Consider the following 25,461-nt stretch of genomic DNA (forward strand, 5'->3'; position numbering starts at 1 on the left):
CATAGATAAAATAAGATGGAGAAAATTATATGACTTTAACAGCAAATTAAGAATCCCTTCTAGGGAGGGAACTGTCTTGGTTGGTAAAGATGACTAGATAAGTGCTTGGGTTAGAAAGTGAGTCTCCTCTTTTTTCTCAGGCCTTAGGTACCAAGGCTTCAGAGGAAGTGGAAACTACCCAAAAGAAGAGAAAGAGAAGAAGCTAGACTCCCCAGGGGAATCCGAGAGGGAGAGGATGGGGGGCAGAGACAGGAAGGGGAGAGGAGATACAAAGCCAGTAAGATGGTAGGAAGCTATGCACGATATGATGGGGCCACTCTCTACAATTTCCCCTAAAATCTCTGCTTGATTGGCTGTTGTGGAAACTGAAGAAGTTGAATTCACATTGGGTTTGACATGGTGCGGGAAAGAGACAGCACATAAACAAACCAGAACCCCAAGAGGCAGCGGACACCAGGAAAATGTAAACCTCCTGGGAAGAAGCAGAAATCAAGAGGAGGACTTTGGGTTTCCACATGCCCTGGGGTGTAGGATGGAAGGTGTTTCTAAGACAATTTCATATTTCATCTAGCTCTACTGTGGCAGGAAGGTCCCCAGCTGGTGTCTGAGTGACACACACATATCTGGACTAGATGAAGCCAGTGAAGCCCCTGCATCCATACGCTGGAGGGAGACCACAGCAAACTCTGGGTCCCACTCTTAGAGATGCCTATGCCTGTGGGGTTCATTCTGTTCAGAGGAACTCCATACATCTTCCCCACTCTCGCTGCAAGACCACCACTGTTTGCTGGCTTTCAGGCTATCTCTATCCATCGTGGAAACCTGGATTCAAATCCCAGCTCTGACAGTTAGTTACTAGCTGTGTGACCTCCAGCAAGTTACTGATCTTCTTTCTAAGCTTCAGTTTACTGCTTCAGTTTACAGCTACCTAATAGGGTTGTCATGAGGAATAAATATGGTGATGCATGCAAATGGCTTAGCACAGTGCCTCACATACTATGCATCCATTACATGTTAATTACATGTTAGCAGTTATTGTTGTTGTTGTTATTACTATTACTGTTGTCCCATCTAAGGATAAAGCGGGAGGGCAGCTGGTGGCAATAGCTTTCACAGAATCATTTAATCTCATAAAGTCCTTGATAAGGACTTTGTCATGGAGCCCAATCTCCCAGCTGATGTTTGATCCTACTAGGTTGTCTATAACACCATTCTCTTCCATCAGGTGGCCTGTTCCATCTTTTGGACGATTGGGAAGTTCTACCTTGTTGCTGAGGACATTTGGAGCTGCTTCCAGTGCTGAATGGTTTCCACTTACCCATCCAGATTCACCCTCTACCTCCTTTACCCTGCTTTCTGCCCCAGGATGCTGAGAAGTGTGGACCACATCAACAGTAGTTAATCCTTGCTCTCTTGCTCAGAGTTGGGTTCAGCCAGTTGAAGACATTGGCAGGAGAATAGCCCACAGGAGGAAAGAGGCTGGGGTATTAATATCCTTAGCTCCTTCCCTGCCAAGACACAGCATGTTGGCTGCATTCCTCTACCAAAAGCCACAGCTCTTGCCAGGCAGCCCTGTTGTACATCTATAGCTCTTTTTTCTGGGTTCTGTTAACTGGTCTCTCTGTCTGCAAATTCAAACAGGAAGGTAAGTGCTGTGATCAGGGAAGCAGAGACTGAGATGGGAGCAAAGAGAGGGGGCATCCAACTCAAACTGGGGGAATAAAGAGGGTCAGAAAATGTTTACCTACAGGCTCCTGAAATTGCAAGCCTTCTGCTTGTGATCAAAACTAGTAATTTTCCTTATGTTTAGGCCAGAAGCATCTGGGACCAGTGAACTGGTCTGGTTTCCAGCAATTTTCCACAGGTCAAGGTGAGCTTGGGAGGGCAGGAAGCGGTTTTGCTCACTGCTATGTCCTCAGAACCCAGCACACGGCATGAGGCTGCCAAGCTGTACAACCCAGGGGCACCATGTACTTTGTATCCTCTGTGAATTGCACCCCATCCCCCAAGAAGTGCACAACATAGGGAACTCTATTAGTAGGCACTCAGTCAATACAGATCTGTCAAATAAATGGATGAAAGAATGAGCTCCAGTCCCCAAACCAAACCAGCCACAGACTCATTTCATTTGGAAGATTTCTCTATGGATCATGACAGGGAGAAAGGAAAAAAGCCTCAAGTAAGTGGTTGTGAAGTAAGTGAAAGTGGTTGCATTAGTCAGGGTTCTCCAGAAAAATAGAACCAATAGGAGACATATATTTAAAAAAAAAAAAAAACAAAAAAAGGCTTATCAAAAAACAACCCGCTCCCACCAAACGCAGTATCTGTGAAATGCAATAAAACAAGGTATGCCTGAAATAATAATAAAAATGCCCCCCCCCACACACATAGGTTTATTTTAAGGAATTGGCTCACGTGATCTCGGAGGTTGAGAAGTCTCAATGTCTACAGCTGGTGGGTTGGAAACCCAGGAGAGGCGATGGTTGTAAGTTCCAGCGTGAGTCCTGAGTCCCAAGGCAGGAAGAGACAGATGTCCTGGCTTGAAAACAGCCAGGCAGAGAGCATGAATTCTCCCTTACTTATCCAGTTCTCAGTCTGGAGAACTGAGTAGTTCTCCAAAGAATTGGATGAGGCCCCTCACACTGGGAAGGGCAATCCAATTTACTCAGTCTATGGATTCAAATGTGAATCTCCTTCAGAAATACTCTCACAGGGCTTCCCTGGTGGCACAGTGGTTAAGAATCTGCCTGCCAATGCAGGGGACACGGGTTCAAGCCCTGGTCCGGGAAGATCCCACATGCCATGGAGCAACTAAGCTTGTGCGCCACAACTACTGAGCCCGCGTGCCACAACTACTGAAGCCCGCACACCTAGAGCCCATGCTCCGCAACAAGAGAAGCCACCACAATGAGAAACCTGCGCACTGCAACGAAGAGTAGCCCCCGCTCGCGGAAACTAGAGAAAGCCTGCACACAGCAACGAAGACCCAACGCAGCCAAAAATAAATAAATAAATAAGTAAATAAAATTTAAAAAAAGAAAAAGAAATACTCTCACAGACACATTCAGAATAAGCTTGAACCAAATATCTGGGCACCCTGTGCCCACTTGAGTTGATACATAAAATTAACCATCACGGAGATAAAGCTTTCAAAAGCATTAGAGCCAAGAGTATCTGATGGCCGGAGAGTCATCCAGGCAGAGCAACAGGAGTACCTGGGCATCCAATCTTCAAGCCCACCTTCCTCCCCAACGAGGAACGGCTGGTTGGTTATGCGTTTGCCCACTAGGCAGAGATGCTGGGACCACTGCCAGTTCTCTAGGAAAACACGGCAAACGGCTGGAAACAGCCAAGAAATCTCTCCACCAGCCTCTGCCAGGTCTCCATGGTTGTACCTAAATGCCTCTGGGGGAGGGCAGAGCTGGAAGACAGCTGCCCTCCATTCAGGGGCCTGGGAGGCTGATGAACCTTCCACAGCTGGGCCGGTGAGGGGTGGTGTAAAGAGGAAGGGGCGGAAGACCACAAGAACTGGCTTTTATTAACCACCTGAATCTTACTAAATCCTCACAACTGCTGCCCCGCCCTCCACTCCTCCTCTCACTCTAGTTCATTTCTTGGAGCAGAAACTGAAGCCCAAAGAAGTTAAAGGACTTGCCCCATTTCACAGATGAGGAAACTGAGGTACAGCAAGGTTAGATGACTTAACCATGATCACAGAGCTGGCAAGTGGGGATACTTGAAAAGATGACGCCAGACTTTCAAAGGAGAAAGGAAAAGGGAAAAGGCCACTGGTGGGGAAGGGGATGGAGGAGAGAGCCAACCCATTCCACATTTTGACTTGTCCTTTATTTTTCATTCCTATTCACCATCCCAAACCTTCTCTGAGATGCCTTTCCTGACTCCCTCCCCTCCTCCAATTCCATCCTGCAAACTGCCAGCCTCAAACGAATTTTGTTATTAACACTTAAAAATTGAGAGGTTGCACACTTTAAATATCTAGATTTCTAGCCTCTCTTAAAAATGTGGGCACTTTGGTAGTCCTGGGCCAGGACTGCCCCATGGCAGGGGGAAGGGTCTGCACCATTAGCGGAGGCCTGAGCCCCACCCTCTGGGTCCCTCACCCCTCAACCTGTTTGAACTCAGTTCCTTCTTGAACTCTGTTCCTGCCACATTGTCCTCTAGGCTTTTGCTCAGACATACCCCACTCCTTTCCAACAAAGGACAGAGGCCCTGTCCTATACTCAATCTGTTCTTGGAGCCCTCCTTCCCTGGTCTCTGTCAATTGTCCCCCCACAGAGCACCCAACCCAAAAGAGCAGTATGCACCCCCCTCGTTATGGGTTGAATTGTGTCCCCCTAGAATAAGATATATTGAAGCCCTAATTCCCAGTACCTGTGATGTGACCTTATTTGGAAGTGGGGTCTTTGCTGATATAATCAGGTTAACATAAGGTCATTAGGGGGCCCCTAATCCAATACTGGTGTCCTTATAAGAAGAGGGAAATTTGGACATAGTCACACAGAGAGCAGGCCCTGTGGAAACAGAGGCAGAGATTGGAGTAATGCTTCTACAAGCCAAGGAAGGCTAAGAGTTGCCAGCCATCCCCAGAAGCTAGCAGAGGCAAGGAAGGATTCTTCCTTAGAAGAATGGCAGCTTCTGAGCCAAGTCCAACCATCCTTAGTCCAACCATCCGTGGTAAGTAGGTGGAATAACTAGTACAAACACAACCATCTAGGGGCACCCCTTTTGAAAGCATATTGTGGGTACTTCCAAAGAAGGAGGAAGTTGGGACTTCCCTGGTGGTCCAGTGGTTAAGACTTTGCACTTCCACTGCAGGGGGCGCGGGTTTGATCCCTGGTCAGGGGAACTAAGTTCCCGCATGCCATGCCGTGGGGCACGGTCAAAAGATTAAAGAAGAAGAAGAAGAAAGTCACCCAAAACAGGGAGGAAGAGAGAGATAATGATGATGGTGTGCCCCAAAGCGCCAATGACTAAATCCCTGCACAACATTCAACAGGTTTTTATCGAGCACCTACTCTGTGAAGGCACCAGAGTTTAAACTCAGTGCCAATGGTTCAGCTATTCTACTTAACCCACATAAAGACTATGAGTTGATAAGGTACATCCCTCACAGGAACTGAGAGCCTTGATTGTGTTCAAAACAAGTTCAAATGTCTCTGGTCCAGGGACGCTAGCACCCAAGAAAGCATTAACAGACCTGAAGCAAACTGTATCACCATGAATACAGTTCTTGTTATACTACTTCCTTCTCAAATGTTCCACTGCAAATTTCTGCAGGAAGATCCCGAAGGCACTGACAACAATGATGATAATAACGGCAACAATAATAATAGCTAATATTTACAGAGGGATTAGTCTTACATTCCTGATGCCTACTAGGCATTTTTACATTCGTTTTCTCATTAAAGGGAGGCTATGATTATGATTATTATTGTGTCTGTTTATAGATGAACCTGATGCACACAGAGATTTGATTACTTATTCAGGCTGGTACGTGGTAGAACAAAATCTCTCTGAGTCTAGGGCTTTAGACCATTATTTTTTTTTCTCTATCTTATGCTTTAATTAAAAAAAAATTTTTTTAGTAGGGGAGTGACAAGATCAGATTGGAGCTTTTTTTTTTTTAAATCCTTTCATTTATTTATTTATTTATTTAGGCCACGCCTCGCTGGCATGCAGGATCTTAGTTCTCCAACCAGGGATCGAACCCATGCCCCCTGAGTTGGAAGCATGGAGTCTTAACCACTGGACTGCCAGGGAATTCCCTAATTTAAAATTTTTGTGTATGTTTTATAATGTACATAATATATTAGTGCCATAGGACATGTTACAAAATAAACAAATATTAGGCACATACTGAAGTTTGGGTTCAACCTCAGAATTCAACCAGAATCTTAATTGACTGTAGACCCCTATTTTTTATGCTATCTTCCTAGAACTGGACCATCCATTCATGACAGCTGATGCAAGAGAATAAAATAAATGTCATGTAGATACAAGAAAAGTGGGAAGCCGGTTCACTGTCACAAAGACAAAGCCATTTTCATTTGAATATCACTGCCCAGATCTGCACAAGTCTTTTGTATCCCTGCTACATCTAACACTTCAAGGCTGAAAAACTATGGGCAAGTGGAGACAAAAACCAAATGCATCTTCAGAAAAAAATATTCAATAACAAGGGTACAAATATTTATCCAGGAAGTATCAGAAAATATCAGGCAAATTATCATTCTCTGATTTTATGTTTAATTAGAAACTGAATTATGGAAACACTCAGTTTATTATACACAAACAAACCTTTCAAATGAACAGTTTGGTTTGCTAACTGGAAATCAGCCAGTCTTTCCACCAAGCAATTATAAACAGACTCTAATCGCCTGTCTGGAAGTGAGATGCAAGCTTGCTGAGTCGAATACTGCTGCTGTTATTCTTTTTTCTTTTAAGATTTTTAATTTTATGTATTTATTTACTTATTTTGGCTGTGTTGGGTCTTTGTTGCTGCATGCGGGCTTTCTCTAGTTGCGGCGAGTGGGGGCCACTCTTCGTTGCGGTGCGTGGGCTTCTCATTGTGGTGGTTTCTCTTGCTGCGGAGCACGGGCTCTAGGTGCACAGGCTTCAGTAGTGGTGGCACACGGGCTCAGTAGTTGTGGCGCACGGGCTTAGTTGCTCCGCGGCATGTGAGATCTTCCCGGACCAGGAATTCAACCCGTGTCCCCTGCATTGGCAGGTGGATCCTTATCCACTGTGCCACCGGGGAAGTCCCTGCTGCTGTTATTAGCTTGGTGACATTAATAGTGTTTAGTAAGAGCCTCGAGGATTAGCACCCGCCAGCTGGGCTAATCTGACAACGGCAATTGAAACCCCAAAGAAACGGGACATAATTATAATTTACACTGTGGGCAGCAGTGTAAGCAGTGCAACTGCTCCACGAGGCATTAGGGAATGTGGGTTGAAAGGGTCTGAAAAAATATATATTCTTTGACCCAGAAGTTCACATCCAGGAATTTATTTTATAGAATTAAGGAAGCCGTCAAAGATTTGGTTACAAGAATGTTCATCATCATGTTGTTTAAAACTGTGAGAAATTGGTTTAATCAACTGTATAGAGCATCTATACAATGGAGTACTATGTAGCTGTGAAAAAAGATGCTACAGAACTAGATACCCTGATGCATAAAGAAGAGACTTTTTTTTTCAAAGAAGATCTGCAAATGGTAACAAACACTTTAAAAATGTTCAACATCACTAATCATTACAGAAATGCCAATCAAAACTGCAATGAGACACCATTTCACACCCACTAGGATGGCTACTGTTAAAAAAAAAAGAAAAACCAAAACAGAAAACAAGTGTTGATGAGGATGTGGAGAAGTTGGAACACTTATGCACTATTGGTGGGAATATAACAGGGTGCAGCCACTGTGGGAAACGGTATGGTGATTCCTCCAAAATTTTGACTTAGAAGTACTATATGATTCTGCATTTCCACTTCTGGGTATATACACAAAAGAACTGAAAGCACGGACTCGCTACAACATGGATGAACCTAGAGGACATTCTGCTAAGTGAAATAAGCCAAACACAAAAAAGGTAAATACTTTATGACTCCCATGTACCCTTTTCTGTAGAGCAGAGATCTGCTGATCAAACCAGCACAGGATTCCAATCGCCTCAGCAGTGACATTTTTCTAGGTACAGTAATGAACTGACATTTTTCTTTCTATATCAGGTTCTTAAGATTTTCGTAATTATGAGTCAGTCTTTGAGTCTAATAACCTCTGAATGATATTATGTGCTGAATAATTAAATTATAATGGAACACAGATAGAGATGCCTCGGATCTCCTTATCTCACATTTTAACTGATGGCGCGGTCATTATAAAATGACTAAGGGTGAGGAGTATGAGAGAGAGGAGTAGAAGACAAATACACCCCTTCTTCTCTCCGCAAAACCTTTCTAGCAACCTCTCCCCTCAACCATCCAAGCTATCTCCCAGTACTGAGATGTCGCAAGATCACCCTTGACTTAAACCCCAGTCTCACATGAATTACCACAAAGGCATCTTATTCTCTGATAACACATCTCACATCAGGCTCTGTAACTTAAGACTCCACGAGGGGGTACTTCCCTGGTGGCACAATGGTTAAGAATCCACCTGCCAATGCAGGGGACACAGATTCGATCCCTGGTCCAGGAAGATCCCACATGCCACGGAGCAACTAAGCCCATGCGCCACAACTACTGAGCCTGTGCTCTAGAGCCCACAAGCCACAACTACTGAGCCCACATGCTACAACTACTGAAGCCCATGCGCCTAGAGCCCGTGCTCTGCAACAGGAGAAGCCACCGCAATGAGAAACCGCGCACCTCAATGGAGAGTAGCCCCTGCTCGCTGCAACTAGAGGAAGCCCAGGCACAGCAGCAAAGACCCAATGTAGCCAAAAATAAATAATTAATTAAAAAAAAAAAAAAGACTCCATGAGGAATCCTATAGCCTTTCCAGCTTCACATGACGCCCCCTCCTCTCTGCTTTTGTTCATTTGGGTGTGACTTCACTTCCTCTTTGCACATCAAATAACTGACTTGTTTTCCAGGTCTGCAGAGGAAGACTCAGAGTGGGAAACAGAGATATTTTGTAGATCTTCTAAACTGACTCTCCACCTATTACGGACTGACTGTGTGCCACTCCACAATTACCAGTCCCCTGCTGTGCCCTTAGTATGAATTTTGATGTCCTCTGATGACCCTTATCAACATTCTCAAAGCCATACATCATGACCTGGATGCATCCCTAGAAAGCAAACACAGCAGAGTACTCATTGTCTGGGGCTACTGATCCCTTGGACTGTTCTCTGGGGCTGAATCAGATGTCAGCTCAAGGAGTTGCATTTCTACCTCCTTAAATTCCCTCTACAACTTTCCATAACATAAACTTTGCCTACTGACACTGTTCAGGAGTGAAGATCATCAGGGTCTCAGGCCACATAGGTCAGTTGCTATTTCCAGAAGCCTGGCATGGTACATGAAATGATTTAGAAGGAATATGAGAAGACTGTGTATGATAAAGAGGCATGCTATTAAATAACATTAAGTCACACAGTGTGACAATTATTCTCCATTCAATTACTCTTTGATCAGTTCTAGAAGACAGTCCCTGGTGAATTCTACCCTGTTTTTAATGCATCTCCAAGGCCTGCTAACCTCCACCTTGAACACAGAGAAAGTGGAACTCAAGCAGGTAACAGTATCTGGCCAAAATGTAATAATATTTTGTTTCATTTGTATGTAGTTTTTAAATTATCTTTTTTTCATGGTACGGGAGGCTTGTTTTCTATTTACTATAGTAAATAAAGTTTCCTTTTAAAATAAACTTGGTGAAGAAAGGGTGTCCATTTAAAGAAAAAAGCATTAAGTAAATAATAGTACAGATGGTAAGCACAGATGGCAAAAATGTGAAGACTGAAGCTGGGGTCCTGGTTTGGGGTCAGATGCAATAGCACAGGGAGATCAGCTCGGTGCTTTGTGTCCCCCTAGAGGGATGGGATAGGGAGGGTGGGAGGGAGACGCAAGAGGGAGGGGATATGGGGATATATGTATACGTATAGCTGATTCACTTTGTTATACAGCAGAAACTAACACACCATTGTAAAGCAATTATACTCCAATAAAGATGTAAAAAAAAAAAACAAAAAAGAATGGCCTAGGTTTGAATTTTGGCTGTGCCACTTGGTAGCTCTGGGATCCTGGGCCAGTTATTTCACTTGTTTGAGGGGACAATCCATTCCCTATGGAGTAGTTGCATGGATTAAATATGTGGATTAAATATGGAAGCGCATCACCGAGCAAGGTATGTGACTCATAAAAGCAGCCCACTCAATGGATACTTTTGGTATGACTATTGCCCCGCCTAACTCTGGACCACAAGCTGTGTTTGCTTTCCAGACTGAGGAGTCTGCCCCCACAAGGGTCCATCCCTGGCCACATAAGCAACACAGAAAAGGCTGTTTCTGGATGAGCCCCACACTGGCATGCCTGGATGCTCTCTGCCTTCATCTCTTCCATGGTCATCCATCAGTGGACTCTCCCAGCTCCTGACCTTCCCTCCTGAGTGCAGACAGCCCGATCTTTCCATTCATTTCTTCATTAATGGGACACGTACTTATTAAGCGCCTGTCAGGCACAGGGGAGACAGCACTGACCGTGGAAGCCGAGCCGCAGCTCTCAGAGCACCTCCACTGCGGATGAATGCAGATGAGCAGTAATCAACAAGAAGACACAGACATGGAACACTTTCAGATAGTTTGTGCCCTGATCTCCTCCTGAAAAGGACACTTGCTTACAATGTGAGAGCAGAAACAAGAAGGCAGAAGACAGCTTTTCCCCAGCTCAGCGGGAAATGTGCATGTCAGATGACAGAAATTTTTTGTCACTCTACACGTGTCCAAGAATGACCAAGAAAGTGTTTCGAGTATTGATTTGGGGGTTACAAATAAATTCTAGTGAGCAGACGTATTCGCAATATCAAATCTGCAAATAATGAGGACTAACTGTAAATTAGTGTGATGTGATAGTGAGGAGGAGGTGGTTTCAATTTTCAATGGGGAATCTCTCTGAGGAAGAGGTAACATCTCAGCTGAAACTTGAATGATGAGATGAAGCCAGTCATGTGAGGTTCAGGGGACACAGTGTGCCAGGCAGAAGGAGCAGCAAGAGTACAGGACGGGAGAAAGAAAAAAGCTTGGCGAGTCGGGGAATCAGAAAGGAGCAGCTGAAGTGTAGAGAGTAGCCCGTGATGGGGAGAGAGGCAGGAGATGAAGTTGCAGAAGTGAGGTTGAGGTGGGTTGGTCCTCAAGCCCACATAGATCCTGGCCCATCACCTATATAAAACTCAGATCTTCCTCTAGACAAGGGGCTCCTTTCTGGCCACCCCCATGGTCCTACCCTCAGCTCCTACCTCTGATGGACCCTCCCAAGTAGCCCTGGCTGGCTCCCCCTGGCAGCCCAGACCCTGCTCTCTCTCTACCTTGGGCATGCTAACAAGTAGGAAGTTCTTTCTTATGTATAACCTAAATCAGTGTTGCAACAATTCAAATCCATTTTCTGTTGTCTTAAGTAACACTATAGGGGAGTTACCATCACCATCCTTAATATATTACAATTCCTTAACATATTACAATTAGCACTTTCTGAGCACAAGCAATATGCTAAGAGCTTTAAGGGGAAAGGCTCAGAGAGGTTAAGTAACTTGTCAAAAGTCACACAGCTAAATGCTGCAGGAAGATTCAGACCCAGTTCTATCTAACTCCAAGCTGAACTCTTTCTGTTATGTTCTACTTCCCTCCCCTGGCTCTTCTCAAACGTACAGACTCTCAACACTGCTCTTTATGGATGGTCACAATAACCTGATTTATCTATATATAAACAACTAGGTGGCTTTTCTTGTTCCCCATACCTTGCCCTGTACAGGTTGAATCAAGAGTCAGTCTCTACACACACTACTATATACAAAACAGATAACCAACAAGGACCTACTGTATAGCACAGGGAACTATACTCAATATCTTGTAATAACCTATAATATAAGAGAATATAAAAAATATATATATAACTAAATCACTTTGCTGTATACCTGAAACTAACACAACATTGTAAATCAACTATATTCCAATATAAATAAATAAATAGAGTCAGTCTCTACGGCTTATTCTTATTTGCAAAGTTTGTAATCAGCAAGAGTCGGTTCAGTGTATAACCTACGGCATATTAATATTATTTAAATCCTGAAAATAGTAGATGTGAAATAACATTTGTTAAATGAATGACAAACCAGGAAGGATCACATTCTGCTAGTTTGGCTGAGGGGACAAATGATGTGGCATTTGTCAGGCAGTAGCCATGCCCTGGCATTTGTCATGCTGTGTCCACGTTGGGTGGACATTCTGCTACCCTTCAATAATTAGGTCATTTTCAATAAATAAAACTTATTCTGCTATAGAATTATTGGACCATACACTTCCCCAAGGTCTCTATGAATTATGCATATTATGCAGAGTTTATATTGAGGATCATTTCCCTGTGCTGAGTAATTGGACCTAAATATTGTGATAAGTCCATGCAGCCTTCCTCAATCAACAAATCTTGATATCCTTTCTCCCTTCTCCCCTTTTTATATCTTGGTTTCTGACTTTTCTCTTGTTTCATGCTTTTTGGCATTATTGTCCCTACTGTTTTATTGTAAAATGCTTCCAATCTTTGGAAATTGATAGGGTTTCAAATCAGTGACATTTTTAGAATGTGCGGCCATCCTGTTGGAATCAGTGACGGTTTTAAAACCACAGATTTGTTTTTAATCCAACTGATCAGAAAACAGCTTATTTGTTAAAGCAAAGCTTTAAAAGATTCTTTACAGGAGCTAGTTTGTGCAGTTTCTGATTGAGTCCCTATGCAAGACACACGAGTGATGTTAGCATTATGTGTGAAGATGTGGAGGATGAGCCCCAGCTTCGCAGTCTGACAGATCCGGGTTCAAGTCATTCAATTTCTCTGAAGTTGAATTTTCTCCCTTTGACAACGGAGATATGACCCTTCAGGGCTGTTGTGACACTAAAGATAAATAAATTTTGAAGTTACAGTAAAGATAATAACCGTAAGAGCCAGCAATGCCACTTCTGGGTATATACCCAAAAGAATCGAGAGCCAGGACTCAAAGACACTTGTATACCAATGTTCACAGCAGCATTATTCACAATAGCCAAAAGGTGGAAACCACCAAGTGTCCATCAACAGGTGAAAGTGTTAGGGGAAACACTAACTGAAACCCTGGCCAGGCAAGATAGTAGCCACTTGCATGAGTTATCTTACAACAGCAGGTCCTGGTAAGGAAAGCGGAACTAACAAGCTACCACCAAGAATTCGGGAAAGGTCAAAAGGAGAGACTCTAGTCCATATGTCCTACCAACCTCCCAGAATTCTTCTCACTGGAATCCGTCTTGGCTGAGCGATGTGTGCGCCACCAGGAAGGACCCTGAGTCAGAATGATTGGCCAGAGACAACCCGGAAACTAACCCCATCACCATAAAACCCGAGACTGCGAGCCACATGGCAGAGCAGTTCTCCCGGGTTCCCTTACCCCGCTGCTCTCCTCCCAGGCGCTCCTTCCCAATAAAGTCTCTTGCTTTATCAGCACGTGTGTCTCCTCGGACAATTCATTTCCAAGTGTTAGACAAGAGCCCACTCTGGGGCCCTGGAAGGCGTCCCCCTTCCTGCAACAAATGGATAAACAAAATGTGGTATAAACCTACAATGGAATATTATTCAGCCTCACAAAGGAATCAGATTCTGATACAACATGGATGAACCTTGAAAACATGCTAAGTGAAATTCACCAGACACAAAGGGACAAATACTGTATGATTCTACGTATGAGGTGCCTAGCATAGGCAAATTAATAGAGACAGAAAATAAAATAGAGGTTATCGGGGGCTGGGGGAAGGGAGTTATGGTTTACAAAGTTTCTGTTAGGGATGATGAAAAAGTTCTGGAGATGGATGGTGGTGAGGGTTGCAGAACAGTATGGATGTACTTAATGCCACTGAACTAAAAGTGATTAAAATGGTAAATTTTTGTTAGGTATATTTTACCCCAATTCTTTAAAAATAAAAAATTAAAGATAATAAAGATATTTTTGTTAATAAATTATAATTGCTGTCATTACATATTTGTATAATATATACATGATTTGTAGGCTAGCTGTGCAGCTTAAAACTACTGAACCTAGTCGGAGTTTTCCTCGTCTTACCTGTACCAGACCTTTCTCAGCAAGGGGTCTGTAGAAACGTGCGGGGACCCTGGAAAGAAAGGTGCAGGCTCTTAGGTGTAAAACATCACAAGCACTACGGTAATACCTCAGGAATAACGAACGCGGATTTCTGCAGAATGAATCAACTTTTCATCTGAGTCAGCTGATTACTATCAGACTTTCTCTGTGCTCTCTGTTATGGGTCTTTTACGTTCACAAAGGGAATGTAATGAGATAATCATTAGCCCTCAGACAGCTATTTCAAATGTAAATCAATAAGCCCGTGGAACCTGGGGACTGCTGCTATTTAGACACCTTTTTTTTTTTTTTTTTTTTTTGCGTTACGCGGGCCTCTCACTGCTGTGGCCTCTCCCGTTGCGGAGCACAGGCTCCGGACGCGCAGGCTCAGCGGCCATGGCTCACGGGCCCAGCCGCTCCGCGGCATGTGGGATCTTCACGAACCCGTGTCCCCTGCATCGGCAGGCGGACTCTCAACCACTGCGCCACCAGGGAAGCCCTAGACACCTTTTAATGGCCAACCTCTGCTAACCCAGGGAGAGAGTTGGGCCATGCTGGCTGAGGAAACAGGCAGCTCTTAGGGTGGTCCTGGTAGTTTCATTCTGCTTCAGGGGGACAAACCCATTTACAGGGAACCCCAGGAGGTCCGCGATCATTAAACTTCTTGGATTTTGGCCACGGAGGGCACTGGGATTACCTTGGCTAAGATCTCTGAATAGAAGCATTTCCTTCAGATGAATGGACAAAGTGACGTAAAAGATTTACTCACAGAAGCATCTCTGATTCCTGGGGAAACCAGAACAACGAGTTTTCCTAGCAGTTCATTGGGAAGGTGTTTAACACACAGGAGCCGGTGAGGAAGCCAATTTCAGGACAAGAACCAGTTGATTAACCAAGACGGAGTTCTCAGGCTCAAAGTCATTGTGATCTTGTTGGCATCACCAAATTTTAACAACATTGTAAGTAGATAGGGTAGGGTCCCCAGAGAAACAGAAACAGGCATGGCTGTCTTGACATAAAAGAAGGCATTTTGGGTCTAAGCCATTTTGTGATCTAAGCCTGGCCACAAGGATTGCCCTTGAACAGGCCTCAGTAATTAGTGATCTTAAGAGAAGTGAGGGAATGCAGGAACAAAGGAAAAACAGTCAAGAAACAATAGTTCAGCGATAAAACAGAGTCCTAGTTCCTTCTCAAGGGATACACATCACAATCTAATACAGTCTTTGAGTTCTGCAGGAACTCAGGTGGAGGACAGAATGATGTTGACCCTCGTGACTTCAATCAACTGAAGATTGGACTCTGTTGACCTTGGCCCCAATTCTATGCTGACTTCTCCTCTGCGCAAGCTCCTTCATGAATATGCATGTACCCTTAGCTTAAAACCTCCCCAATTTTGCTGTTCAGGGAGACACTGCTTTGGGAAAGATCCCCGGTGTTTTCTATACTTGCTGCAGATGATAAATCCTTCCTTTCCCTGCTCTTTGGCTTGGTTGTGTCTTTTGGCTGGACACCCACCCAGAGGTGAATCGAGTTTTTCAGGTAACAATATCACTGTCATCATCATCATCGTCATCTGCTATCAATTCAGTCCCTTACCTTTTTTTTTAAAATTTATTTATTTTATTTATTTTATTTTTGGCTGTGTTGGGTCTTTGTTGCTGCACGCGGGCTTTTCTCTAGTTGCGGCGAGCAGGGGCTACTCTTCCTTGTGGTGCGCGGGCTTCTCATTGCAGTGGCTTGTTGCAGAGCACCGGCTCTAGGAGCGTGGGTTTCAGTAGTTGCAGCACGCGGGCTCAGTAGTTGTGGCTTGCGGCTCTAGAGCGCAGGCTCAGTAGTTGTGGCACACAGGCTTAGTTGCCCCGCACCATGTGGGATCTTCCCGGACCAGGGCTCGAACCCGTGTCCCCTCTGTTGGCAGGCAGATTCTTAACCACTGCGCCACCAGGAAAGCCCTTTTCCCTTACCTTTTAAATCTTTTACAATGCAGTCTTCTTTGTGAAGAACTGTTTATGCATTTGTGACTCATTGAGACCCCTTTTGATGTCACCTCTTAGGTCATTTCATTTCAAAGTGCATTTCCATTAATCTAGACTTAAAAAACAAACAGGGACTTCCCTGGTGGTCTAGTGGTAAAGAATCCGCCTGCCAACGTGGGTTCGATCCCTTGTCAGGGAACTAGGCTCCCACGTGCCATGCGGCAATTAAGCTTGTGCGCCACAACTATTGAACTCGTGTGCCTCAACTAGAGAGCCCACGTGCTGCAAACTACAGACCCTACGTGCTCTGCAGCCCGCGCCACAACTAGAGAGAGAAAACCCACAGGCCACAACTAGAGAGAAGCCTCCATGCCACAACAAAGACCCGACGCAGCCAAATAAATAAATAAATATTTAAAAATAAATAAATAAAAACCAAACAAATACCACGAAGTTTGGTGATGGTGTCACACCTGTGAATATACTAAAAACCACTGAGTTGTACCCTTTATTGTTAATTTTTAAATATTTATTTTATTTATTTATTTGGTTGCGCTGGATCTTAGTTGCAGCTCGCGGTCTCCTTAGTTGCAGCTTGCTGGCTCTTTAGTTGTGGCATGCAAACTCTTAGTTGCAGCATGCATGTGGGATCTCGTTCCCTCACCAGGGATCGAATCCAGGCCCCCTGCACTGGGAGCATGGAGTCTTAACCACTGTGCCAGCAAAGAAGTCCTGAGTTGTACCCTTTAAATAGGCAAATTGTATGGCATGCAAATTAAATCTCAATAAGCTGTTAAAAACAAACAAACCACACAAAATGAGAAAGTCTAGCCAAAATGCAGAACCAGTCAATTTACCACAGTATTTGTTGCCAATTTCAACAAAATGTTTGCTGGGTGAGGAAATCAAGCAGCAAGCAGTGTATTTTCTATTCATTATTGCTATCTGGGCTGGCATGCCCCTCTGGTTCCAAATTTCTATGAATAATTCAGAGTTGGCTACATTTAGCAAGAACAAAAACTCTGGCGGGGCAGGGAGGGATAAATTAGGAGTTTAGCGTTAACATATACACACTACTATATGTAAAATAGATAATCAATAAGGACCTACTGTATAGCACTGGGAACTATACTCAGTATTTTGTAATAACCCATAAGGGAAAAGAAGCTGAAAAAGAATATATATATATTCTTTTCAAGAATGGTAAAGTGGGGACTTCCCTGGTGGCACAGTGGTTAAGAATCTGCCTGCCAATGCAGGGGACACGGGTTTGAGCCCTGGTCCAGGAAGATCCCACATGCCGCGGAGCAACTAAGCCCGTGCACCACAACTCCTGAGCCCGCACACCACAACTACTGAGCCCGTGCGCCTACAGCCCGTGCTCCGCAACAAGAGAAGCCACCGCATTGAGAAGCCTGCGCACCGCAACGAAGAGTAGCCCCCGCTCGCTGCAACTAGAGAAAGCCCTCGCGCAGAAACGAAGACCCAATGGAGCTAAAAATAAATAAATAAATTTATTTATTTTTAAAAAAAAGAATGCGAAGGTGATCAAATTCTGGCCAATGACATGAGAGGAGATACCTATTAGAGGCCTTCTGGGAAAAGTTTCCTCATTCCTGGAAGAGGGCTGCAGGATGATATGCTCTCTCTTGCTTCTCTGGACATGGCATCTGGAACTCTTATCTGGAGTCCTGCAGCCATCTTGGGACCAGCCTGAGGATGAAGCCAACACCCAGAGCAGCAGACAGATGGAAAGATATAGGTCATTGGTGATGTCATTAAGCTCCCAAACAAATGGACTAAGAAGTCAGTCCTATCTTAGGGTTTATAGTTATGTAAGATAATACATTGCTCATGGTTAAGTCTAGTTTGAATTGAAATTTCTGTAACTTGCTTCTGCAAGGATCCTGACACGTGTACAAGTACTGTCAGTGTAACAAAAAACTGGCAATAACCTAAAAGTCTATCAATAGGGAAATGGGTAAAAAAAAAAAAATGTATAAATAGATGGAGTTATTGTATAGCAGTTAAAAGATAAACACATGAAAGAGATTTTGTATACTATATGTAAATCTTAAAACAACATAGTGTATCTTTCATTGATTTGTATGTTATATGTATGTAAATATGTCTGTAAATAGATTCAATGGATCACATTAAATATATGAGTGGTTGCCTTTTTTGAGGGGGTAGAATAGGACAGGGTTGGGTGTAAAGAGGTGGCCTGTGCACTGGAATTGTTCTATTTCTGATCTTAAAACATGAATCAAGATAATGTTAAAAATTGACAATCCTGGACTTCCCTGGTGGTGCAGCGGTTAAGAATCCGCCTGCCAACGCAAGGGACACGGTTTCGAGCCGTGGTCCAGGAAGATCCCACATGCCGCGGAGCGACAAAGCCCATGTGCCACAACTACTGAACCTGCGCTCTAGAGTCTGCGAGCCACAACTACTGGAATCCGCATGCCACAACTACTGAAGCCCGCACGCCTTGAGCCCGTGCTCCACAACAAGAGAAGCCACCACAATGAGAAGCCTGCACACCACAATGAAGAGTAGACCCTGCTCAACGCAATTAGAGAAAAGCCTGTGCGCTGCAACAAAGACCCAACACAGGAAGGGAGGGACAGAGGGAGGGAGGGGGGTGGGAGAGAGGAGGGAAGGAAGGAAGGAAGAAGGATTAAAAAAAAATTGACAATCCTGACATGCACACGCTGCTATATTTAAAATGGATAACTAACATCGACCTACTTTTAGCACTGGGAACTCTGCTCACTATTATGTAACAACCTAAATGGGAAAAGAATTTGAAAAAGGATACATGTATATGTATAACTGAATTATTCTGCTGTACACCTGAAACTAACAGAACACTGTTAATCAACTATACTCCAACACAAAATAAAAAGTGAAAAAGAAATTGACAATCCTGCGATTGTATGTAGCTATGTGAGTGTTTGTGATTCTTTGTACATTCTATATTTATAAAATCCTCAAAGGTGAAAAAAAATCTCCCTCCCCCAATGCTACCCCTGGCCCAAACAAATTTAATTAAGAAAGGCAGAAAAAAAAACATTCTTTTGGTAAAGACTTGGGAACTGAGGCTAACGTCTGTATGATTACAAGTGGGCTCTAAGAGTTCAGAAAACATGGCTTTTTGTTAGTATGAGAGTTTTTAACCTTTTAACTTTTTATTTTGAGGTAATTAGAGGCTCATAAGAATTTGCAAAGATATTACAAGAGGTCCTATGTCCCCACTACCCAGCTTTCCCCATGGTAACATCTTACATAACTATAGTACACTATCAAAACAAGGAAATCGACATTGCCACAATACAATTAAGTAGATTCTATACCTTACTGGGATTTCACCTGTTTGGTTGCACTGCACAGCCTGCAGGATCTCAATTCCCCAACCAGGGTTGAACCTGGGCCACAGCAGTAAAAGCTGAAAGCGCGGAATCCTAACCATTAGACCACCAGGGAACTCCCTTTAATGTCTTTAAGTTATAAAAACAATTTGCTCATCAACGAATTAATGGATAAACAAGAAGTGGTACATCCATACAAGGGAATATTTCTCCACCATAAAAAGGAATGAAGTACTGATACATACTACAACATTTTGAAAACATTTTGCTAAGTGAAAAAAGCCAGATACAAAAGGTTATATATTGTATGATTCCATTTATATGAAATGACCAGATTAGGTAAATCCTAGAGATAGAAAGGAGATTGGTGGTTTTCAGCGGCATTGGGGAGAGGAGATGGGGAGCATGTTCCCATGGGAATGGGAACCGTTACCACAACAGTTACGGGTTTCCTTATGCCATGATGAAAATGTTTTGGAACTATATAGAGGTGGTAGTTGCACAACACTGTAAATGCACTAAATACCACTGGATTGTTCACTTTGAAATGGTCAGTTTTATGTTATTTGAATTTCATCTCAATAAAAACATTTTAAAAGCAATTTGCTTGTTGTAGAGAAGTCCAAACATAAAAGTATAAGCAAAAATTGACAATTTTTTCTTCTCCCAGCTGCTCGCCTCTCCACATCCAATCCCACCGCACAAATACACCTTCCCTTAACTGCTTAATAGGTAACAGCCCATGTTTTAAAAAGCTTTATAACATACAGAGAGATACATATGTTTCCTTCTCTCCTGAATGTTTACTGAGCACTTTATCCATGTCAGGCAGGCAATGTTGTACCTGATGGGAAACTCCATGGTGAATAAGACAGACTGATGGAATTAATTTTCTAGTAAGAGGTGGGCAGTAAGCATGGGAATGAATATGAATTTCAGATTGTGAAAAAATGTGAAAAACTAAAAGTAGATAAGATGGTAGAGAGTGATGGTTGGCAGAGGGCCAGGGTGGCTAGGAGAGGTCTCTGAGCTGAGGACACAACATGTGAGCTGAATGACAACAAGCTAGAGAAGTGAAGATCTAGGGAAAGAGCATTCAAGGGAGAGGAAAAAAAGCTAGATATCTTTACAGAAATAGGAGTGTACTAGGTACATTGATCCACTAGGTACATTGATCCACTAGGTACAATGTACACATATTAGATATCTTGCTTTTCCCCTACTTTGCCATATATTATACATGTATTTCCATGTTGGCCTCTCACTCTTTTTAATAGCTGCATGTTATTCCATAATATTGATACACCATCACTTAACCATTTCCCTGTTGATGGACATTCAAGTTGTTTCCAGTTTGGAGCTACTGCAAAAAATGCTGGAAAGAACAGCTTTTCACACTTGTGTTCATATTTCTGTAGAAAACATCTCGTGGAGTGGGACTGCTACATCAGTGTCCATTTGTGTGCACACATTTTCACCCACTAAAAGCCTGGGACAGCTTTGACTTTTCATATCAGTCTCATGTTCAGAAGTATAAAAGATGAACTCTTAGGTTAAAAAAACAAAACAAACTACTGTGTATTTGATTAAAGGTGCTAATGCTGTGACCCTGATTTAAAGGCAGAATAACTAAGTGGGGGGCTTGGATGACCACAGAGAATGAGAGAGAGAGAGAGAGGGGGGGGGGGAGAGAGAGAGAGAGAGAGAGAGAGAGAGAGAGAGAGAGAGAGAGACTGAAACTAGGAATGCCAGCAGGGGGGATTTGCATTGGAAGATGGGAATATCTGTGGTAAAATGGCTCAGACTTGAACAAGCATAGCTTTGCAAAGTTAAGCTGTTGTCAAGCTAACCTTGTGTGTGTATCACAGGGAATAGCAGGACGTCCTTGGAAAACTATCTCTTAAAGTTGACAATCCTGTGTCTCAACAGCCCCAGATGAATGTAAAAGGGCAGTATCGTCCCAGACTCCCTACTGATTCCTGCATTCAAAATTTATTAAGAATGTTTTTTATGCCAGGCATTATACTGGGCATTACAAATATAAAGAAGATGAATAAAAGATTCTGACCTCAAGTTGCCCAGTCTTAACACAACAGTAACTACCAAGACATTGTAAATCAACTATACTTCAATTTTTTTAAAAAAAAGAAAAACGTGGGAAAAAAAAAAGAGCTTCTCCCTTTCCTGCTTGGAACAGTGTCTCTACTCAGGCAGGTCAAAGCTTTTGAAAACAAACAGAGTGGATTCTTTCCTGAATAATTATCCTATTCAGGGACAGTTAATGACATCAACTTTTCTAAGCTGCAGTCTTAGCAGTTTCTTTGTCCCTACAAAAAGCACCAAAAGAAACTCTGCTAATTTAATTAGATGTGAAGAACTAACCTATCAGAGTGATCACCCAGTGCCCTCTGGGTGATTCCTCTTGAAGTATGGTATCTGATGACAAGGGTTGAAGAAGGACAGTGTGGTTCACCATCTGAGTCAGTTGCTTGTGTTGACACTTTCTTAGGAGTAGGTTGGGGAGAGCAAATCTTGAGTCAGAAGTCACTTTAGGCACTTTATTTCTGACACATTGTGTTTTCTTCTTCTTGTGACTCTGAGTCAATAGCAAGGCAGGTCTCCTATATATGGAAGAAGGTCTGATTTTTATATCAATCATTGGTAAATTCTCTGTAAACCTGAGGGCAATCACTTAATACCAACTTTAAAGCAGGTCACATAAGAAAGATCCAGTGGGGTCTTCAGAGAACTATATTAATAGGCTGTAAGCAGATTTTTGTATTAATCAAAGGAATAAATCCTCTGTTGTGGGGAGGAAAAAAATATCCATGTCCAGAAGATTTCAGGGAGCATGAACCACAGACCTGTCGAGAAACTTAAAGCCAGCCTTGTGATAATTGAGGTCACTGGTTTCTTTACATTTATAGAGCTCAATTTCCCAAGTGTTATGTGTTAAAGAAACAAAGCATCCATCAAATTTGCTAATTTAATATTAAACACAATTTCAAACCACTTAGGACTGGTTTTCAAAGGTAACTGACAGCTTTGTTTTTGATTTGTCTCATTAGGCTGAGTCCTCTTTTACCTTTAAAATAGATGTTTAAAATTAATACCTAGATCTAGATTTTGGACCTTAACATAAGGCTGTTAAGAAACATTCTTTCTGTGTTCCCCCCCTGTACTCTGTTATTTCTAGCTAACAGGTTAGTTGCACTCTGTCTAGACTTCTTGCAGAAAAATATCAACAATATGTTTTTCTCTGTCTTGGGCTCCACGAGGGTGAATTAAAAGAAAACTTAACAGGTACTTTCCTACTTCGAGCAGTTGGGTCTACGTATTTATCTTTCGCTTTTTTTCTTTTCCCATGTTTACGGAACCGCAACCTGGCAGCGTGAGATGCAGTCAATCAAGTATTTCGGGAAAACCTGAGCAAATCCGACCATTCAAAAGAAAACCACTTCACCTGAAGGTGTATAACGACGCTGGACGCACAAAAATAACCCTGTCAGTTGGGTCCAGCTGGCTACATCATGGAATATGGCAAACTTCTGTTTAGTTTGCAAAGCCCTTGGCCGGGAGGAGGAAGGGACGGAAAAGTTTGAGTGAAGGCTTTAAATGACTAGTCATACAGACAGTGAGTCATTGTAAGTTTCCAGTTAATAATCCCCTCTGCCGGGGTAGAACCTGGGCCAGAGCGCTTTATGAGCCACTTCGCAGTTTTAGTGGTAATGGGTCACGGTTTTATTGTCTCTTCCACCAAATGAATACAGAAAATGAAGGACGCCCTGCGTCGCCTTTGAAATGTAGGGCAAACTCTGGCTGGGGGCGGGGAGGAGGAAGGTGGAAAGAAAGAGAACACTGTACGGAGACTGTAAGGCAGGGAACGCAGAGGGCTGATGAAAAGAGAAAGAAGGAATTTTCAGGAGTTGAAAGCTTTTTTCTCCACCTTAGAACTGCTGTTCGTTTTCCCGCGTCCTGTGTAGAACAGGACGGAGCGGGCCACCCCCGCGAGCTGAGAGACTCACGGTCCGCCGCCCCGTGCCGAATCGCACCAGGGCTCGCTCTCACCCCTGCCCCCACCCGGTGACAGGTGGGGCAGCCGAGCTTCGACCAGACCTCCGCCTCCTCGCGCTGCATGCCGGGAGCCGGCGCCGCTTCCGGTTGCTCCGGGCCCCGAACTCCGACTCCCGTCGGCCCCCGGGAAAACCGCAGAGGCGTCGCGCGGGTCCTGTCGGAACTCGTAGTTCCGCCTTCTGCCGCGCTTCATAGGTGGAAACGGGGTTGACCGGGGCCGAGAACTACCGAGGCGAAGGTACGGGTAGCGGCGAGGGGTCAATCTGCTCCGGGCGTGGGGTTGGCGCTGAGACGGTCGGAGGTGGTTGGGGCTGGGTGGGAGGAGATCCGCTCGCACACACGAGGAGGGTTGAGCCACTGCTGCCGTTGTCGTCGCGAGTGCGGAGTCGGGACTGGAGCTGCTGCCGCGACGACGCCGGGAATTGTGCCGCTAGCCCCCGGGCTTTCTGCCTTGCCGCTTCCCTGGGTCAGCGCGGCCTGCTCCTCCCCGGCCCATAGCCCCCGCCTCCATTTCCCGCCCTCGCTTTACCACACACACGGCCCCCCCGATCATGGATCCTGGCAGTGGTGGCGGCGGTGGTGGCGGTGGCGGTGGCGGCGGCGGGAGCAGCAGCAGCAGCGACTCAGCACCGGACTGCTGGGACCAGGCAGACATGGAAGCCCCCGGGCCAGGCTCGTGCGGCGGCGCCGGCGGTCTCTTGGCGGCGGCGGCCGAGGCCCAGCGTGAGCACCTCAGCGCGGCCTTCAGCCGGCAACTCAACGTCAACGCCAAGCCCTTCGTGCCCAACGTCCACGCCGCCGAGTTCGTGCCGTCCTTCCTGCGGGGCCCGGCCCAGTCGCCGGCACCCCCACCTGGCGTCGCCGCCAACAACCACGGAGCCGGCAGCGGCGCGGGAGGCCCTTCGGGTAAAGGGCCGGGACGCGGGGCAGCCCCGGGACGCGGGAGGTAGCCAGGCTGCGAGAGCGGGAGCAGCCGGCCTGGGGGCCGGAGCTCACCTGGGATGGGGCCCGGGATGGGGTCGAGGGCGCGCCTCGCCGGGCCGGGGACGCGTGGCCGTGGGGCCGGGCGGCACGTGGGGTGCTGACAGCGGCGCCCGCTGTCCTGGGTGGGGCGGCCCCGGTCCGGGGAGGCGGACTGCGTAGGCTGACCGCGGCGGAGGGCCGGTCGGGGCGGGAGCAGGGTGCCGGGCACACCGGAGGGGCCTGGTGTCCGCTCCTCCCCCCCGGGGCCGCAGTTCCCCGCTGGAAGTGGGAACAGTATGGGACGGAGAGGGGGACGGCCGCGGGTCAGTGCCACGAGGCCTAGAAGCGAGGACAGATGGAGCCAGGAGGAGTCGGCCGGATGGGCGTTGAGAGAGATGAGGAGTTGGGGAGGACGACTGGTCGAGTTTTCCCTTCACCTTGGGCCTAGGCGAGAGAGCGTCTCTCGCTGCAATTTCTATTACTGAAACTGTAATTACATTTAACAGATCTACGGCACCGAACCGTCCTGAAGGAATCCCAGGATGCATTGCAGTCTTGCGATGGGGCAGAAACTGTTGGCTATCTATAGATCTTTTTCACCCCTAGCATTTTGTAAGCTTGTGAAGTTCACAGTGTCCCAAAGTTAGAGTTCCTCACTTAACATTAAAGTGTGTAGGAGACTACGCTGATTTGTGTGCCCTTTTTATAAGTGGGATTTGGACTCTTCTCCTTAGTTGGTGACACGTTTAGAATTTTTATTGCGTTAAAGTCGTTTGCCTTATTAAGGTTGCTTGGTGTAACTCTCTCTCTGTGCTCCTGTGTCAGGAATTAGTCTGTTCAAACTTATTAGGTGTCACACGTCGTTTTGACCATAGGGAGTAGATAGGCTTTCTGTGGTTTCAAGTTAAGTTGTCTTCAAAACTCTTTGAGTATTTAGGGGCTGCTTAAGTGATGGCATGCTTTCAGGTACTGATTTTGTAGGAATGTCAAATGAGTGAACTTGATTTCTCTTTAAAGTTCTATATTGTAGCATTTCTTGGACAAGTAGACATTGTAGAAGTGCTCTAGGAGTTTAGTTTCTTCAGAGACTTTGGCTACAGTTTTCTCTCTAGAGGCAAAAAGCGAGTTTGGGGAAATGTTTCTGGGAAGTATGTCTGTGAGCACACAGTTCGGATTTGCTTGTTTTATTGACTGGTATTTCTTTTACTGTGTGAAGCTGTTGAAGTTTGCCCTTTGAAT

The 25,461-nt window shown here is 44.8% G+C and overlaps 3 protein-coding genes across 7 annotated transcripts in view; 2 read left to right on the forward strand and 1 right to left on the reverse strand.

Annotated features, from left to right (window-relative positions):
- The window catches only part of LOC137207135 (uncharacterized), a 37,299-nt gene extending 13,777 nt beyond the window's left edge, over positions 1-23,522 (reverse strand). The window contains exons 1-5 of one of the 3 annotated variants that reach the window (XM_067706608.1): positions 23,132-23,522; positions 21,568-21,806; positions 13,821-13,869; positions 13,152-13,284; positions 6,989-12,625 (exon numbers count right to left, since the gene is read on the reverse strand). In XM_067706608.1, the coding sequence (XP_067562709.1) occupies positions 12,557-12,625; positions 13,152-13,284; positions 13,821-13,869; positions 21,568-21,806; positions 23,132-23,322 (681 nt within the window). In that variant the 5' untranslated portion in view covers positions 23,323-23,522 and the 3' untranslated portion in view covers positions 6,989-12,556. Of the gene's footprint in view, positions 1-6,988; positions 12,626-12,733; positions 13,285-13,820; positions 13,870-21,567; positions 21,807-23,131 lie in introns of those variants that run through there. The other 2 variants (XM_067706609.1, XM_067706610.1) reach the window with 2 other exon arrangements.
- The window catches only part of ZC3H7A (zinc finger CCCH-type containing 7A), a 236,266-nt gene that overhangs the window by 68,175 nt on the left and 142,630 nt on the right, over positions 1-25,461 (forward strand). The gene's annotated exons all lie outside the window — the stretch shown is intronic.
- Positions 23,452-25,461, forward strand: part of GSPT1 (G1 to S phase transition 1) — a 31,785-nt gene continuing 29,775 nt past the window's right edge. Inside the window, exon 1 of one of the 3 annotated variants that reach the window (XM_067706607.1) lies at positions 23,452-23,497. Coding sequence is in view for 2 of the 3 variants with exons in the window: in XM_067706606.1 (XP_067562707.1) it covers positions 23,811-24,165 (355 nt within the window). In the remaining variant the exon portion in view is untranslated. Of the gene's footprint in view, positions 23,498-23,590; positions 24,166-25,461 lie in introns of those variants that run through there. The other 2 variants (XM_067706606.1, XM_067706605.1) reach the window with 2 other exon arrangements.

The sequence above is a fragment of the Pseudorca crassidens genome, chromosome 15, assembly GCF_039906515.1.
Source record: "Pseudorca crassidens isolate mPseCra1 chromosome 15, mPseCra1.hap1, whole genome shotgun sequence".
NCBI classification, from domain to species: domain Eukaryota; kingdom Metazoa; phylum Chordata; class Mammalia; order Artiodactyla; family Delphinidae; genus Pseudorca; species Pseudorca crassidens.